The 19562-nt window shown below is 46.0% G+C and overlaps 1 protein-coding gene across 3 annotated transcripts in view; it reads right to left on the bottom strand.

Annotated features, from left to right (window-relative positions):
* Positions 1-208: 208 nt before the first annotated feature.
* The window catches only part of GSR (glutathione-disulfide reductase), a 136695-nt gene continuing 117341 nt past the window's right edge, over positions 209-19562 (bottom strand). For all 3 annotated transcript variants that reach the window (XM_029601607.1, XM_029601618.1, XM_029601598.1), the window contains 4 exons: positions 18209-18320; positions 10101-10232; positions 8215-8348; positions 209-527 (listed from right to left, as the gene is read on the bottom strand). In XM_029601607.1, the coding sequence (XP_029457467.1) occupies positions 378-527; positions 8215-8348; positions 10101-10232; positions 18209-18320 (528 nt within the window). In that variant the 3' untranslated portion in view covers positions 209-377. The remainder of the gene's footprint in view (positions 528-8214; positions 8349-10100; positions 10233-18208; positions 18321-19562) is intronic.

A 19562-nucleotide genomic window follows, 5' to 3' on the forward strand; every position in this document is an offset into this window, starting at 1 on the left:
ACATTCTTATGAAAAAAAAAGAGTCAGGGGGTGGGAGGGCAAGGGATTTGGGGTGTGTGCATGTGTGGCAGGGACATGAGTATAGTACATGGCAAGTAAGCAATGAAGGAATTTTCAAATCCCTGATAATAATAAACCAAGATGAGCAGTGTATACTGAATTACACTGGTATATTCTTTCCCAAAACAAAAGGCATCATTAAATCATACTTATTACCAGTTCTTTAGAACATATTTTATTTAAAGAAGTTTTCAACAAAATATATATTTATAAAGATTAGATACTAAACATTGATTTATTTTCTAGTTGTATACAAAGAAATTAAGCAGAATGCCCACGTGAACAAAGCAGCCTTCTTGTGCTACCCACCACCATCTTCAACGGAGTGTGACCAACTCTTCTGCAGACGTAGGATGAATGGCAACGGTGTTATCAAAGTCAGCCTTTGTTGCGCCCATTTTCACTGCAACGGCAAAGCCCTGTAACATCTCATCACAGCCCAGGCCTTGCATGTGCAGCCCCACCACCTTACAGTACACACAGAAAACTCATTTTAGGTCCTATAAACTTACAATACTGCATGTGAAGACAGCAGACAGGAACTATCAAATGTTACAGAAAAATGTTTCAAGATACAGCTAAGTGACAATATCTGCGCACACAGTATTCACGAGAGAAGATTAACTATGTAGACACCCCCCCCCCCCCCTAGAGAAAACAGGTAACAGTAGTTCTCAAATTCTGTCCTCAAAGCCCTCCAATCAAGTCGGAGTTTCAGGCCACATTGCACTGACCTGCTGAAGGGAGCATAGTTCTCAAAAGCTAGAAAACAAGTGTATTAAATGAACCCAATGAAAAGATACCACACCAACTTGTTTATCAACCTTTATTTCTAAATCTCCAAGTGGACTAACACAGCAGCCACACAACACTATTCAGGATATCTACACTAAAGAGTCGTAAGGAATAAGTGATCTAAGAACATGTTTCCTTTGCACGTTTGTTACTTTGAAAACCAGACCTGTTTTTCAAGCTTGAGGACCAAATGTGAGAACTACAGTTGTGACAACATGAAAATATCACTGGAACAAGTCTCATAAAGTCATCACCAGCCTAACACATAGTTTGACTAAGGTTTGTCCCTCTACGTATTGTGATTCCCATATTATAATGAAGAAATTACTTACCTGATAATTTCGTTTTCCTTAGTGTAGACAGATGGACTCAAGACCAATGGGTATAGTGTACTCCTGATAGCAGTTGGAGACGGATCAGATTTCAATCTGACATCAGCCCCTAGTACAAATACCTCTGCAGGAAGTGCAGCTCTTCAGTATTCTCCTCGAAAAGCATTGTGGATATATATGTGACTGACTAATTTTATTAACTTGAATAACTTCATAACTTGGTTAACTTTATAACTTGATTAACTTGATCTGGTTGACTTGGCTATAGCTGGAGACCGCCAGTGCCCTCAACTGGAAAGCGTCGACACCTGGTAGGATGGGTGTCCAAAGTGAAGGAAAGCATGGCTTACCCTTGTATTATTCGAAATTACAGAAGTAACGGCAGCCAAGGGTGGGATGCCGAGTCCATCTGTCTACACTAAGGAAAATGAAATTATCAGGTAAGTAATTTCTCCATTTCCTAGCATGTAGCAGATGGACTCAGGACCAGTGGGATGTATAAAAGCTACTCCCGGAACCAGGTGGGAGGCTGCCCGTGACCCACTTAGTACTGCCCTTGCAAATGCCATGTCCTCCTGAGCCTGAACATCCAGGCAGTAGAATCTGGAGAAGGTGTGGATGGAGGACCATATCGTCGCCCTGCAAATCTCGGCGGGTGACAGCATTCTGGTTTCTGCCCAGGATACTGCCTGGGCTCTAGTAGAATGGGCCTTGATCTGTAGGGGCGGTGGCTTGCCTGCTTCTACGTAGGCCACCTTGATGACTTCCTTGATCCAGCGGGCTATGGTTGCCCGCGAGGCCGCTTCCCCTTGTCTCTTCCCGCTGTGGAGGACGAATAGGTGGTCCGTTTTTCATACGGGTTCCGATATTTCCAGGTATCTGGATAGGAGTCTGCCGATGTTGAGGTGGCGCAGACTACGAGCTTCTTCTGAATTCTTCGACTCATCTGGTGATGGTAGCAAGATAGTTTGGGTAAGATGGAAGTGTGACACCACTTTGGGAAGGAACGAAGGGACCGTGCGTAGCTGGATGGTTCCTGGGGTGAGCCTGAGGAACGGCTCAAGGCAGGACAGTGCTTGCAGTTCTGAAATGCGGTGGGCTGAACAAACTGCCAGCAGGAATGCTGTCTTTAACGTTAGCAGGCGAAGGGACAGACCTCGGAGGAGTCTGAACGAGGTTCTTGCTAGAAAATCCAGGACTAGGTTGAGATTCCAAAGAGGTACCGGCCACTTTAGTGGTGGGCAGATGTGTTTAACTCCTTTCAGGAAGCGTGAAACGTCCGGGTGAGAAGCTATGCTGTCGCCCTCGCTCTTGGGGCTGCAGCGTGACAATGCGGCCACCTGCACCTTGATGGAGCTGAGGGACAGACCCTTCTGTAGCCCATTCTGCAGGAATTCCAGGATCACGGGAACTTTAATTGAGCGTGATATGATGTCGTGATCTTTGCACCAGGCTTCGAATACTCTCCAAATCCTTCTATACGTTAAAGATGTGGAGAACTTGCATACTCGGAGTAGGGTGTTGATTACAGCCCCCGAGTATCCGCTCTTTCTCAGGCGAGCCCTCTCAATGGCCAGGCCGTAAGAGAGAACTGAGCTGGATCCTCGTTGAAGCAGGTCTCTGTGGAGGCAGTAGCAAGGGGGTTCCTGCCAGTAGTCTTCTCATGTCTGCGTACCACGGTCTTCTTGGCCAGTTCGGGGCCACCAGAAGTACTAGTCCTCTGTGTAGCTGTATCTTGTGAATGACTGCGCCCAATAGGGGCCATGGCGCATAAAAGAGTCCCCTGTGGCCATGTCTGTACCAGGGCATCGATCCCCTGGGACTGAGGTTCCCGCCTGCGGCTGAAGTACCTGGGTACTTGGGCGTTGGACCAGTTTGCCAGGAGGTCCATGTCTGGTATTCCCCCCATTGGTTCACTATCATTTGGAATGCTGCGGTCGACAGCTTCCACTCTCCTGGGTCTAGACTTTCTGCTGAGGTAGTTCGCCGTGATGTTGTCTTTCCCGGCGATGTGGATGGCAGAGATCTCCTGGAGATTTACTTCCGCCCATGACATTAGGGGGTCTATTTCCAGAGAAACCTGTTGGCTTCTGGTTCCCCCCTGGCGGTTGATGTAGGCCACTGTTGTGGCATTGGCCGACATTACTCTGACTGCTTTGTCTTTGAGTCTGTGAACGAACCGTAGGCAGACTAGTTTGACTGCCCGCGCTTCTAGACGGTTGATGTTCCTTCCCGACTCTTCTGCGTTCCACTGCCCTTGGGCAGTTAGCTCCTTGCAGTGTGCTCCCCATCCTCATAGGCTGGCGTCTGTGGTGAGCAGGGTCCAGGTTGGTGAGGATAGTATTGTTCCCTGGCTCAGGTGGCTGGCCTGCAGCCACCATCGTAGCTGGGTCCGGACTCTGCCCGGGAGTGGTAGACGTACAGTGTACTTCTGAGACAGTGGATTCCATCGCGATAGAAGCGAGCGCTGTAGGGGTCTCATGTGAGCTCGCGCCCATGGCACTACTTCCAGTGTGGATGCCATCAGTCTGAGGACTTGCAGGTAATCCCATGCTGTGGGGTGGGGTTCGCTCAGCAGGATTTGTAACCGGTTCCTCAGTTTTGATCTCCTCGTGGGAGTCAGGCTGACCTTGTCTTCTTTGGTGTCGAATCAGACTCCTAGGTATTCTAGAGACTGTGAGGGCTGCAGACAACTTTTGTTTGTGTTGACCACCCATCCTAGGCTCTCCAGTAGAGTTTTGACTCTGTTGGTTGCTTGGTGGCTTTCCTCTGGGGATTTTGCCCTGATCAGCCAATCGTCTAGGTAAGGATGTACGAGGATTCCTTCCTTCCTCAGTGTTGCCGCCACCACCACTATGATCTTGGTGAATGTCCAGGGTGCTGTGGCTAACCCGAAGGGTAGTGCCTGGAACTGGTAGTGACGGTCCAGGATTTTGAAGCGTAGGAAGCGCTGGTGATCCTGATGAATTGGGATGTGTAGGTAGGCCTCCAAAAGATCCAGGGATGTGAGAAACTCTCCCGGTTGTATCACCCTTATTACTGAGCGTAGGGTTTCCATGTGGAAGCGGGGGATCCTCAGGTGGCAGTTGACCGACTTGAGGTCCAGGATGGGCCTGAATGTCCTCTCTTTCTTGGGGACGATAAAATAAATGGAATAATGCCCAGTATTTACTTCTTGTGGAGGCACTGGGGTTATGGCCTCGAGGGCCAGTAGTCTGGTCAATGTAGCTTCCACTGCCACCCTCTTGGAGAGGACCTGGCAGGGGGATTCCACGAACTTGTCCGGAGGGGTTTGTAGGAAATCCAGGTAGAACCCTTCTCGAATAATGGCTAGGACCCACTTGTCCGAAGTTATCTCGTGGTAGAAGAGGGCTAGTCTGCCCCCTATGGCTTGTTCCCTTGGACGGGTCGGCTGAATCTCATTGCGGAGTGCGGCTGGGGCCTGGACCTGAGCTGGTTCCACTCTTGTGCTTGTTCTGAAAGGACTGGTTCCTGCCCGAAGGACAGGGCACTTGATAGTTGCTTCTGTATGGATTGAAGCGCTGTGAACCTCTGTCACTGGAGGAGACGGGGAAGGGTCACTGGTTTCTCTTATTCCTGTCCTCCGGTAGGCACGGCAGTGGGGACTTGCCCCATTTGTTGGCCAGTTTCTCTAGTTCGCTGCCAAACAGGAGGGATCCTTTGAAGGGCATACTTGTGAGAAGCGTTTGGAAGATGCGTCGGCCGACCAGCTTCGGAGCCAGAGTTGTCTCCTGGCAGCCACAGCTGATGACACTCCTCTAGCCGCTGTGCGCACCAGATCGGAAGCAGCATCCGCAAGGAATGATACTGCTGGTTCCATGGCTTCCCTAGGGGTGTTGCTCCTGGTCTGAGAGAGGCAGGCACGTGTCACTACGGTGCAGCAGGCCGCTATTTGTAGGGACATAGCGGCAACGTCAAAGGACTGTTTAAGGATGGATTCCAGACGCCGGTCATGAGCATCTTTGAGCGCTGCTCCTCCCTCCACTGGGATAGTAGTGCGCTTCGAGACCGCGCAGACCATGGCATCCACTTTTGGTCATGTCAGAAGGTCTTTGGCCGCCGGGTCCAGGGGGTACATGGCTGCCATAGCTCGTCCCCCTTTGAATATGGACTCTGGAGCATTCCATTCCAGGTCGATCAGCTGCTGGACGGCTTGTAACAGAAGGAAATGGCAGGAGGTCTGGCAGAGGCCCTCTAGCAGGGTATTCGTCTTAGGCTCCCCCGAAGCACTTGCGCCCAGGATAGCGAGCTCCTTCAGGCTGTGGGTGACCAGGTCAGGGAGCTCGACCTTGGTGAAGAAGCGCCTCATGGTTCGGTGAGGCTCTGTCCCCGGGGGGAGTTCCCCCTCTTCTAGGGGCTCTGCTTCCTCTTCAGAGTTGTCCGTGTCCCCATAGGTGGGGCTTCTGGGCGGTGGAAACATTTGCCTAGGCCTAGAGGGGCCTGGGGTATAAAGGTCCTCTGGTGGAGGCTGTGGCTATTTTGCCGGAGGCTCTGTCTGCATGTGGACGAAGGTGTGTAGCCCTTTGAAGAATTCCACTCATGAGATAGATGCTGGGTCCAAGCTAAGGGGCGTCGAGTCCCTGGGGTCCCCGTCTGAGGGGGTGTCCCGCTGGGATTTGCTAGGTCCGGGGTACTCACTGAGGAGCTAGAACTTAGCCCTGGACTGGGTCTCCCAGGGCCTCCTTGCACTGAGCGCACAGGGCATTGGCATCTTCGCTTTGTGCTGCTCTGATATGGCATGCTGGGCAGAGGCCTTGAGCCTTGATCTCCGTTTCCGGTGGTGCCATGGCTATAGGCGCGTAACCCCTTATGCGCTCCGGCGCGTCTAAGATATGCGTGCAGGTTGTGCGTGTAGTTGTGCGCCCAAGTTGCAAGTATGCGCTCAGCCCTGTAGGCTTGCGATGCGCGTATATCTTATGCGCATGGCCCTTGTGCATGTAGCTTTATGCGCCTAGCTAGCCTTGTGTGCCTGGATCGAGACGGTGGACAGGACAGCGAATAGAGCCAAGATGGCGACGGCGACCACGTGGGCAATATGGCGACCACATCGGAGGGTCTCCACGTGGGAAGACCCTTTGAACTAGCCGGGGCCTGCGACCTGTGCGACTTTTCGAACTTCAGAGACCGGAGTCTATGCTGAAGAATTCTACCTTACCTTGTCTTCGGCGCTTCCCGGTTTCGTTCCGGGCGGTCTCCGGCTGTGGGGGGGAGAGGGTAAATACCTTCACTGCCGCGCTTGAGAGTGCACCCGCTTCCTCAAAGCCGCGCCCGAGATCGGGGGCTAGGTCCTTGCCGCGATTCGGCCACCGGACCGAGGCTTACCTCCGAGGGACCATGGAAATCACTTCAGGAATTCTCAACGGGGGAAGGGACCCGAGGGTATCATCGCAGGATAGTGGGGCTCGTCTTCTGAGTAGGTTTTTCTTCCGAATTTGGTTTTCTCCGTTGAATTTGTTTTAACGCTGTGAGAGCATGCAGATAGTCCCTAACTGCTATGGAGACGGAAAATACTGAAGAGCTGCACTTCCTGCAGGGGTATATGTACTAGGGGCTGACGTCAGATTGAAATCTGATCCGTCTCAAACTGCTATCAGGAGTACACTATACCCATTGGTCCTGAGTCCATCTGCTACACGCTAGGAAACAGTATTTATTATTAGCATCTGTGCGTAGTACCAATTGATAACCCTACACATTTCTAGATTGTCTGTACAGAGGACAGTGACAAAAGCTATCCTGGATAAAGACAGATTTCTTCCAAGTGGCCACACTCTACAACTTGCAGATGGGATGTATCCTTAGCAGCAAGAACAGGAATAATTGGGCAGACTGGACAGGCTGCATGGCCTTTTTCTGCTGTCATCAACTATGTTATTAAGTTAATTTCAACAAACTATGCATTAGAAGAATGGTAACCTTGCTATATTTCTATTAACACATAAAACATTTTGTAGTTTATTGTAAAGCAATTTATTCTTCAATGTACAATGAAATCCCACCACAAAAATATAAATCTTCTAAAAGTCAAAACAAACTATACTGCCACACACATCTAAGAAAAGGAAATAACTAAAATGTTATTTTTCCCTTTCTTTTAGGTGCACTATAAGGCCCCTAGTATGTTATTACTTTATAAGAGAGACTGTGGAGAAGCTTACTAGGATACAAAGAAACACTATTTCTTCCTTTATATGCACACCGAGGCAGCTTTTCAGACTTGGGACAAATACCATACCCTGGAACAGTGACTTTGGCATAGGGAGGGGGATTTGGAGGAGGGGGTTCTTTACATTCTATGTTAACTGGTTATTTAGCATTGTACTTGATTCTGGATCAAGTTGAAAATATTAATAAATGTAAATTAAAAAAAAAAAAAAAAAAAGCAGTTACCACACTACATGCCTAGGTAAGTAGAAGGCTAAGTTTCTTGGCAGCAGAAATGACAATTTAAAGACATTGGAAGTGAGTAATGAGTGTCCCACCTTGCCAGGCCACCTGGGTTACCATAAAGCCCATTAGACGAGATGGTGTCATAGTACTTGAATAGCAGCAGATACACTTTAATGTTGGTACAGATGGCTCTGCTCAGCTGTGCAGAGAGGGTTGTAGGCCAGGCCGAACTGATGCTACCGATACGGTCATAAAAATAAACTGGCTTGTCCAGAGTTATAATCTTTATTTCTATTTCTACCCTTGTTTGCTCTAAATGCCCCAACTCTCACTCTGCGTGATTACTGCAAGCATATCTGGTCTCCTTCATGACTAACAGCTGGACAGGTAGCCTCCTCAAACATTGTATCTTCTCCTTGTAACCAGAGATCAGTCTGGCAGTGGGAAGGCATCTTCCTCTTCTTCCCCTCCCCCTATCAATTTGCCATGGGCCCGAGAGCATCAATTCCACACCATATCCAAACTTCTCTCGCTAGGACCAATGGTCAGGAGATCTGTGTCTGGAGCTCCTGTGGCTGAGGCCTTCTAGATTATTTTCTAGAATTTTTCTGCTTACCTTTTCCTTTTCACCAGCACAGACCAGCTTCATGATGCACTTAGTTTTTCTCTCAGTCACTGCATGGTACATTGGCGTAAACGAGGTTGTGTAGGTCTTTATATTTGCTTTTCCATATTGGGTCACTGCCTCCTCTTTCAAAAGAAGACAAAAGGAAAAAATATTACCCCAGAAAATGAGAAGTTGCATGTGTGTTACATGAGAAAACCCCAAACTGACTTTTCCACTTTTCAAAGTTGGAGTGATTTAGGGGAGCACAGATGGTATCTTTCAATTTAAAAAAATGCATGGGGAAGGGGAAGGGGAAGGGGAAGGGGTTTTGAATCGAGGCTTTTTCTTTTTTTTTTTTTTTTTCCTTGCATGGTTACTTCTCAATTTCAATACCTTTCAACTATGTAATTTGCATAGCAGCTAGGAAATTGGAGCCCCATGTTTTCACTGAAAAATTAACAGCTTACTCAAGATAATTAAAAGCTCAGTATAGGACTAAAGAAATGCTTGAAGCACTCACAAATGACATTAGGTCCAGAAGTTAGTTCTAAAACTCACTGGGCACACAAGCCTCTGTGGCCAGATAATGGGTGCAGCGCACTGCTGTCCCTGGCTGGGATCTAGCTATCTGCAGTACCTGAATGTAATCCACTTTGAAGTGTCTGAAAGATGGAATATAAATCAAATAAAGAAATAAAAATAAAACAAAGAATACAATCACAGCTGGCCACTGAGGCTCATGCACAAGTTTAGGATTGATGCCTGGATCTCAAGACAGCTTATTTCTTTATCTGGGGATCTTGGGATTATTTGGAGGGGGGTGGGTGGTCAGCAGTTACGTCCTGTTCCTTTGGGCATTACAGTTCAGTCTGGTCTCCAGTCTTCATTCACAGCTACTGAGGTTTCCCCATCCCGCCCTGCTTAGCCCAGTCATCACAGCAACAATCCTTGGCCAGGGTCTGCACCTCATGGCTCCCTCCAGAGCCCAGTACACATCCACCACAAGTCTGGCCATGGCGTGGGATCGCTGGTGCATGCAGCCTGGGGGCTGTGAAGGGGGATCTAAACTTGCAACCAAAGACTCACCACTGAGCTAACAGGAGAAGCTATCTACTTTAGCCCGAGTGCACATTTCTCTCTCCTTATCATTCTGCCCTGTCCCAGTGAAGAAACTGGCTAATAAACACTTTTTTTTATAATGCAGAAGAATATGACAGGTGCAAGAAGTGATCCATATGTGTTCAAGTTTATTTAGGACAGCAAAATAAATTTCAATGCTTGATACTTAGTATTTCTGAAACTGACCTGGGGGCTGTAATTACCACAGACAATGGGTGCTAGTCTCATAGCAAGTGCAGATATATTATGCCCAGACTCTGTGGGCTGTACAAGCTGCCCAGCATTCAAATAATACAGTTTCAGCTGTGATAATTATTTGACTCACAGCAGGTTTTTCTTCTGGCAGTCCTGGAGACAGAGACTCTACCCTATGTGCTGCTGCATAATTGGTCGGTGGGGGAAGCACACCCGATATCTTCCGGTTTGCTGCTTTTCTGTGAGGGCGAGGGGAGGCTAGACCTTCTCTCATGTTGGTCCATACCTCTGGGATGTTTCTCCTTGGTCCTGTCACCGGCAGTAAATGCAGTCGGCAGGAGCGTATTTGTGAACTATGGGATGATTTTTTATACTTCATTATTCAGTTTGAAACAATTTACAAGCAAAGCCCAAAATCCCACAACAGTGGAAAGGAACCTTGGCGTCTCCTGACAGATATCAACGTGTCACTGCCCTAACAATCTTCTACTAGAGTTGCTCACATGTGACCTGTAATGCCACAGTAGTATAACCCCTGAAATAATTGTATCAGGACCTGTTCCTTTTACTCTCCACATTACCTTCTGTGAGTCCCACAGTCCCGATCGGTGGGTGACTGAACACCACTGTAGGAATGTTGCTGTAATCCAGTTTGGAATCTGCTTGGCCTTCAAACAGCCTGTGGGCCAACCGTCTACCAGCAGCTATTGCCACTAAAAGGAAAGCAACAGGCATGCTTTTTTTTTTTTTTTTTTTTTATTCTTTATTTATCATTTTCAACATTACAAAAAACAAAAAGACTTTTTGCAAATGGAAATTTCATAAAGAAGGGAATTAACTTTTTCCCTACCATACATTTCCAACTTATAACAATTATATATTTCCCTTACTTTATTAGTCCATAAATCAATATATAATATTGAAACTGATCCCTGAAACTAGGAGAGCAAATCATAGAAATTATTATATCAAACACACAATAATAAACTGCACATCTTCATTCAGTTTTCTTAATTTTAACCATTAATGGGAGATGAGGTTAAAGGGGTTTTAGATTGCAGGAAAGTTTTCAATTGTTCAGCATTAAAGAAAATATTTACGTCTGTACCTTTCCTTATAACACATTTACAAGGGAAATTTAGTTTAAAGGAATAACCTAAAGAAATTGTATCTTGACGCAGGGATAAAAATACCCTGCGTTTCTCCTGTGTTATAGAGGATAGGTCAGGAAAACTTTTTACATTTTCAGCAAGAAACAAAGTTGGAAACTTTCTAAAATAGCTTTTCATTATTGACTGGACATCCATCAAAGAAATACAGGAAACTAATAAGGTCCCCCTATCCAAAACTTCTAGCGATGAACTTTCTAATATTTGAGTTAAATTTTCTTGAAGATTAATTCTATTTGCATTAGCAGAATTTTTTAGAAAATAACATTTGTTAATAACTGGACAATCTGTCTCACCAAATCCCAAAACTTCTTGAAGATATCGCTTCCAGGAAACATAAGGAGTTTCACCTAAAACACGGGGAAAATTTAAGATTCTAAGGTTCAAATGTCTAGAAGCGTTTTCAAGGGCTTCTACTCTTCTTGCAATAAATTCCTTGTCTTTAACAACAGCTATTTTAAATTTCGCATTTTCACACTCTTTTCCTTCCAGCGTGTCCAATTTTGCTGACATCGTATCAACTTTCCTTTGAAAATCCTGAGAAGTAGAGGCGTTTTGTATCGCCAAACTCTCTACTTTTAAACTTAAATTATTTACAGTAGTAGCCACTCCGACCATCAAATCCCATAATGCGGCCATAGTGACGACCTCTGGGCGCTCGGGGATCTTTAGGGGCTTAATTTCAGGGGTGCTACCTTGTAACAACAGAACGCTACTTTGGTGACTTACCCCAGATGCCCCTTCTTCATATCCGGATCTAGATATCTCCGCATTGAAGGGCTCGCCCGGTGTAGCCGCTGGAGCTGGCAAAACCTGATCAGCAGCGGCAAAAGATGTTGACTCTGTTACTATCCCGGGAGAGACTCCATCTCTCAATACTCCGGATTGGAACTGCGAGCTTACCCTTTGTGTCGGAGCTGGCCTCAGGTCTGGACTCAGTGTAGTCTCCTCCGGGGTTGAGATCGCTCTCCCGGTCTCAATCCCCAAGGGCTCCTCGACTCCTGGAGATTCCAATACTGAAGAGGTTAGAAAGTGGATAATTTCCTGCTGCACTGCTGTGGTAGTTGAAGGTGGGGGAATAGAAGGGTTACCCTAATTTTCCCCTTCCTTTTGGGAGGCATTATTATTATAGAAATATTTATTCAGCTTGCAGCCAGGACCCGCTCCACTCTAACCACGAGGTGCAGCCGTTTGGATCAGTCTCAATGGCGGGTTTGTGAGTGCTGGAGTCTACCGCCCTCTCGGCCTTCTCCGGACTAAGCCGGAACAAGCCGGCGCGCCCCTTAGGGTGCGCGGCTTGGCGGTGCGCCGGCAGCTGCGGTGCGCCGCTCCAGGGCCGATTTTTATGGGCCGTGGGACTTCCGCTCACGTCGGAGACGTCGGGGGGGCGGAGTTCCGATCGCATCTCGGGTCTGCAGGCAAAGGTCTCAGGTCTAGCCCAGCTGTTCCGACTCTGGCACGTTAGTTCCTCTGCGTCCTGGGGCACAGCTCTCGCCACTCACACCACCGCAGCGAAAATCTCTCCGGGGCCGATTTTTATGGGCCGTGGGACTTCCGCTCACGTCGGAGACGTCGGGGGGTGGAGTTCCGATCGCGTCTCGGGTCTGCAGGCAAAGGTCTCAGGTCTAGCCCAGCTGTTCCGACTGGCACGTTAGTTCCTCTGCGTCCCGGGGCACAGCTCTCACCACTCACACCACCGCCAACAGGCATGCTTTTAACAAGCTTACTGTTCTCCCTAAAGCGTCCAGTATAGCAGTTTAGTTTTGCTCGGTGACTGAACCTGGGGACCCAGGAGACTGGCAGACCCTCTACAACCACAATCTGAACTGGATGCCACCGCCCAGCACAGCCACTAATAATGGCGCTCTCCACGCAGTATGCACACTGCAAAAAGTGCACAGGATCCACACAACCAACTGCCTCCAGCTCAAGTAAAAATATTACATAGCTAGATTTACACTTCTCTGTGGCTGGCTGACACCTGGAAGCAGCTGCTGGGCTGATGAAAAAGTTCCAGAAGGCAGTAAGCCAATATTAACAGAAACACTCTTTGGCTAACATAAGACTACAAACCCATGTATTTATCAAAATCCAAAACAAATACAGACATAACAGCAAGCTGGTATAGAATGGCTCAGATAAAGCTCAAGGGTTGGTTGAAATGCGCTGGACAGCTTGAATCACAGGTCCCAGATTGGAAGAGCATCAATAGCCCTTGTGGTTCAAACTGTCATCTGTGCTCAGACCAGATAACGTAGTCTGACATTTAGAGAAGCAGTGCTAGTAAAACTTATTTATTTAAAAATAGTTAATTACTCGTCCTGCCACAGAAGTGCCCAAGATGAATTACAACAAACATGAGTTCCATATTCAAAAAGTTTGAGACTTAGCTGGACAAACTTGGGGCTTCAAATATTCTCCCCTAGTGCTGGATAAGTTTTAGCCAGGTAAAACAAATCCAGATATTAAAAAATGTGGGGGCATTCTGAGGAGAATAAGACCTAGAATATGACCTTGCTCATGGGTTGAATTCCTCATCAACTGGACAAAAGTTAATGTGGACATACAATCAATAAAATAGAAAGCAGTGGTAGCTAAAGTACAGAGAAGGGCAACCAAAATGATAAAGGGTATGGAAGAGCTTCCCTGTGAGGAAAGGCTAAAAAGGTTAGGGTTGTTCAGTTTGGAGAAGAGACAGCTGAGGGGGATATGATAGAGATCTACAAAATCATGAAAGGACTTGAGAATAGGTAAATGTGAATGGTTATTTACTCTTTCAGATAACAGAAAGATGAAGGGACACTCCATGAAGTTAGCAAGTAGCACATTTAAAACAAATTGGAGACAATTCTTTTTCACTCTACACACAATTTAGCTCTGGAATTCATTGCCAGTGGATGTGGTTAAGGCAGTTGGGATAGCTGGGTTTAAAAAAGGTTTGGATAAGTTCCTGGAGGAGACATCTTTTAACTGCTATTAATAAGGAATAGCCACTACTGGTTACCAGCATTAGTACCTTGGGATCTATTTAATGTTTGGGTACTTGCCAGGTTCTTATGGCCTGGATTGGCTACTGTTGGAAAAGGATACTGGGCTTGATGGACCCTTGGTCTGACCCAGTATGACATATCTTATGTTCTTATATTCTAAATGATCTTCTGCATGTAAATTAAAATCACTTAAAACTATTTTTAAAATCCACTGATAAAGTCACAGAGGACTTTATCTAACATGGTAGTCAAGGAGCTTAGCTGGGAGGAGGGGACATGGAAGCTCAAACAGAAAGCTACATTTGGAGGCGCCAGGCAACAAAAGCCAAAGGCATTCACAGCTCACACATTGATTTAAGATAAAGAGGATCAAGAATAACTGCCATCCCACCTCCACTCCTCTCTTTGCTGCAAAATAGCAAACCAAGGAGGACAAATTTAGGTGAAAGTAAAAAAGTGTCCTCTTCTATGAGACATGATTCAGTGTTAAACAAAATATCCTCCTTTTCCTCCAGAAGAAAACCAGTAATGGCATAAATCTTGTTAACAGACTTGGTATTAATGGAGAGCATTGTCAGATCCTGTGACAGAATCGTGGATGGGTCTGTAACTAAACCTGTCTCACAGGACACTGCCAGGAGAACTGAGGTCATGTAGGATATGAAAACTCATGAGACACATACCAGCCCAACCCAGAAATTGTCTCAAGAGGACAAGGAAGAGAATACAGCATCCTGCTGCACAGATGCCACCTAAAGCAATTGGGGTGACAGTCGAGCCCATAGCAAGCATAAACCATTTGAGGCCCTGATATAATAAGGTGTGCTAGGTTGTGTGCACGCGTAAGCTCAACCCACTCTCCAAGCTGTCAGGGCCGGCGCAACCCACTGAGCAATCTGTGCACTTGCAACAGTGGCTCTGAGGGGGCAGTGTCCTGTGGAGACCGCGATGCTGTCTGGCATAATCTGCCCTGCCGGCGACCAAAGAAGAGAAAAAGCTCTGGCCACCCGCAGCATAGGAGACCCTAAGGGAGGCTTCCCTGCTCAGATTTAGGAATTGAATTGTGTGGGGGTAACCCAAACATCTGCCCGATGCGATACAGCAACACGCGGATCCCTGCACGAGCTGGCAGTAACTGTTGCGGGGCCGGTCTCATGGGAGGAGCTGCAAAATCTCGCTGTTCCTCTCATGAGACCAGCCCCACAGTAGCAGGTGATGACACCGCTGTAACGCTGCTGTTGCTGCTGGCTCGCCCAGGGGTTCGCATATTGCTGCATCGGATCAGGCAGGGGATAAGGTTACCTTTGCCCAGTCTGATGCCTAAATCTGAGCAGGCAAGCCTCCCTTAGACTCTTCTATGCTGTTGTCGGCTCAGAGCCTTTGCTTTACTAAGAAATACGACAATTGAGGTAATCAGATTTGCAGATGATACAAAATTGTTCAGAGTAGTTAAATCACAAGCAGATTGTGATAAATTGCAGGAAGACCTTCTGAGACTGGAAAATTGGGCATCCAAATGGCAGATGAAATTTAATGTGGATAAGTGCAAGGTGATGCATATAGGGAAAAATAACCCATGCTATAGTTACATAATGTTGGGTTCCATATTAGGTGCTTCTACCCAAGAAAGAGATCTAGGTGTCATAGTGGATAACACATTGACATCTTCGGTTCAGTGTGCTGCGGCAGTCAAAAAAGCAAACAGAATGTTGGGAATTATTAGAAAGGGAATGGTGAATAAAACGGAAAATGTCATAATGCCTCTGTATCACTCCATGGTGAGACCGCACCTTGAATACTGTGTACAATTCTGGTCGCCGCAACTCAAAAAACATATAGTTGCGATGGAGAAGGTACAGAGAAGGGCGACCAAAATGATAAAGGGGATGGAACAGCTCCCCTATGAGGAAAGACTAAAGAGGTTAGGACTTTTCAGCTTGGAGAAGAGACGGCTGAGAGGGGATATGATAGAGGTGTTTAAAATCATGAGAGGTCTAGAACAGGTAGATGTGAATCGGTTATTTACTCTTTCAGATAATAGAAAGTCTTGGGCGCACTCCATGAAGTTAGCATGTAGCACATTTAAAACTAATCGGAGAAAGTTCTTTCACTCAACGCACAATGAAACTCTGGAATTTGTTGCCAGAGGATGTGATTAGTGCAGTTAGTGTAGCTGGGTTTAAAAAAGGACTGGATAAGTTTTTGGAGGAGAAGTCCATTACCTGCTATTAAGTTCACTTAGAGAATAGCCACTGCCATTAGCAATGGTTACATGGAATAGACTTAGTTTTTGGATACTTGCCAGGTTCTTATGGCCTGGATTGGCCACTGTTGGAAACAGGATGCTGGGCTTGATAGACCTTGGTCTGACCCAGTATGGCATGTTCTTATGTTCTTGTGATGCCAATGGGGTGGATTTGTACAGAAGAGCGAACCTGGGAAGGGAAAAGAGGCAGGAGAGACTGGGTAAGAAGGCAAGAGAAGGAAGAAAGTGGGGAAAGCATAGGAAAGGGTGAGAAGCGGGGAGGAAAGAGCAGGGGAGGGAGAAGGTGAGAACAGCCACTAAAGGAAGGGAGAGGGGGAAAAGCTGAGGAAATGAGGAAAGAGTGAGAAGAGGGGAAAAGCTGAGATAGTGACTCACTAAGGAGTGAGAAGAGGGAGCAGAATCTCTAGAGAGACAAGATGGGGGAAGAACAGAGGTAGTATGAGAAGAGGGGAGATATCTAGAGGGAGGGAGGGAAGATTCTGCAGGGAGGGAAAGGGGGAAAGTGGGAGAAGAGTCAAGCTAATGAGGGAAAGGGGGGAGAGATAGAAGGCAAAGCTTGTTTATTTGGGGATGATACTAAGATCTGAAATAGAGAGTGGACACACCTGAAGGAGTAGAGAGAATGAAAAGTGATTTAAGAAAGCTTGAAGAGTGGTCAAAGATTTGGCAGCTGGGATTCAATGCCAAGAAGTGCAGAGTCATGCATCTGGGATGTGGTAATCCAAAAGAGCTGTATGTAACGGGGAGTGCAAGACTGATGTGCACGGACCAGGAGAGAGATCTTGGGGTGATAGTGTCTGGGGATCTGAAGATGGCGAACCAATGTGACAAGGTGATAACTAATGCCAGAATGATGCTGGGCTGCATAGAGAGAGGAATAACCAGTAAGAAAAAAAGAGGTGATAAGGCCCTTATTCAAGTCCTTGGTGAGGCGTCGCCTGGAGTACTGTGTTCAGTTCTGGAGACCATATCTCAAAAGGGATAGAGACAGGATAGAGGTGGTCCAGTGAAGGGCGACCAAAATGGTGTGGGGTCAGTATCAGAAGACTTATGAGGAGAGGCTAAAGAATCTTTATATGTATATTCCAGACGAGAAGAGATGCAGGGGAGATATGTTACTGAGCTTCAGAGACCTGAAAGTTTTAATTATGCACGAACGTCAAACCTTTTCTGTTGGAAAGAAAACTGTAGAACTAGAGGTCATGAAATGAAACTCCAGGGGAGACAACTCAGAACAAACGGAAATATTTCTTCACAGAGAGGGTGGTGAATGCCTGCAATGTCTTCCAGGAAGAAGGGGTGAGAACAAAAACAGTAAATGAATTCAAAAGGGCATTGGATAAACGCTGCAGATCCCTAGAGGCTAGATGTTGGAAATGAAGAAAGGGGTGCATGGGGGGTAACTTGCACGGAGCAGCATTTACCGCCCTAAGCAACTCACTGGGCAGACTGGATGGACTATTTGATCTTTAAGTGCCATCACTACTATGTTACTATGTATGTTGCAAGGAGTTTTGCGCACATAGCTTAGTGCTCCTTCGTGCAAATTCAATATTATGCTCCTAATATATTTAGTGCACCTCAACCATGTTTATGTGCGCAAAACATGTTTTGCGCACAAAAAACATGTTTTGTGCCTCTAAAACTTGGTTTCTGTTCATAAATCATATTTCCTATACATACATCATGGTTTGGGTACATTAAACATGATTTATATGTGCTACTCTTTTGAGGTTTCTTTGCAGACATTATTAGGTTTACATGCCTTTTTTTTTTTTTTTTAAATTGCTATGTATTCGCATACTACTAGTTTACTACATTGAGTTAATTTTTTTTAATTAAGAAAATTTGCACTGAAATACAACACATATTTTTCACTACTGTTATTATTTCAGGCCCTGAGACATGTATTATAAATGCGAGTAGGTAAAAATATAGTTTAGATAATGCATTCCCTTTATTTTATTCTGGATTTAATTTCATTTGTAAGAATCCATTATGGCTAAAGTTCCTAAAAATAAAATCTTGGTTTTGAGGACTGTACTGAGTATTACTGCTGTAGACGAGACCCCCCCCCCCCCCCCCCCCAATCAATCTTTGGCTTTCCTAAGCACCTGTTTCTTCTGCAATGGCACAAAATTACTATCTGCTGAGAGCTGACTCTTTAGGGGCCCGTGCAGAGAGAAAGAAGTGTCGTCCTTGTTACTGGAGTAATTCTCAGACTCCCAGAAGATACCAAGAAATGCAGTGCAGAGGCTGGTTACCTGGTGTAAGCAGTGCTCTTCCGCACACATCTCCAATTGCATAGATGCCCTTCTGACTGGTGTTCTGGAACTCGTCCACTACAATATGGCCTTTCTCATCGAGCTGAATCCCCTGAGAAACAAAGACAAGGGACCATTTAAGCGCTCGGGGCCTCCTGCAGACCGACACACCACATTCTATAATTTCACACACAGTCATTTAGAGGTGATGGAAAACAAAATCAAGAATTAGTATATTACTCAATTACCGATAAGTAGAGCAAGATAAATCACAGGTGGTACAGTCTCGTATTACTAGTGCTGTTGGACTGGTGATATCAGAGGTGCACTTGGCTGCTGGCACAGTAAAGGCAGGCATAGTGTTCAGCTGCATTGGGAAGCATATACTAGAGGAGGAAGGATATCTAGAAACAGAGTATTTGGTTTATGCCATTACTGTCATCAGTGTGAGGACTCTCAGCATTCAGTAATTAGGCAGAAGTAGGGTTGCCATATCACCCATTCACCCACAGAGGCTGATCCACCCTGGCTTTGTCCTGCTGAATGCATGCACACAGAGCACGGATTTTCCTAAGAAAGGCAGAAATACAACTCCATCCATGCACCTCTGGGTGAGGTGGAAATGCTAGGCAGAAGACAGATACTGGGTTTTCCTGTATCACTGTAGTGCAGTGTGGTTGGAAGACAAGTTTAACTGGGAGAAAAACTGAACAAGTTACCAATTGAGGCCAAATGGTCAAGCTGAAAAAGTCAGCTCTGTTGCCTAATCTGTCCCTCAGAATTCAATAGTTATGGCACTCAAAAAATGTATAGCAAATATTAAGATTCATATAGACCGCTCACAACACTTTCACAAATATGATCTCTCAACAAGCTTAATCTATAGTCCTGACACTATGATCTAGTTATACTCTGTACAAACACAGTTGCAGTAATGTATCTATCAATTAAAACCAATCAATTAATTAAAAATCAATAATTCTGTGACAATTATACAGCACACATTTGAATTATTTTACATGCACACTTATTTTGCAAAATAAAATTTAAAAGTTTTCCAACCTTGCTTTGTGTCTGAATAAGTTATTTTGTTCTTTTAGGAGTTTATAGGTGAAGAATTTCAGGTAACAGTGTGGGAGAGAAGAACAGGAGATCTCAGGTATGGGAGAGGTCAGAGAAGGAGGATTGGAGATGAGAGTATAAGAAGAAGGTATGATCAGGGATGGAGGAGCAGGGAAATAGGTAAGGAAAGAAAAGGATGATTGGGGATAGGGTGGAACAGAAGGAAGAGGAGGGAAGATTGGAATGGAGGAGGTAAAGAGGGGAGGGAAGTTCTGGGATTTGGTTGGGGGAG

This window comes from Rhinatrema bivittatum, chromosome 1 (assembly GCF_901001135.1).
Source record: "Rhinatrema bivittatum chromosome 1, aRhiBiv1.1, whole genome shotgun sequence".
NCBI lineage: Eukaryota > Metazoa > Chordata > Amphibia > Gymnophiona > Rhinatrematidae > Rhinatrema > Rhinatrema bivittatum.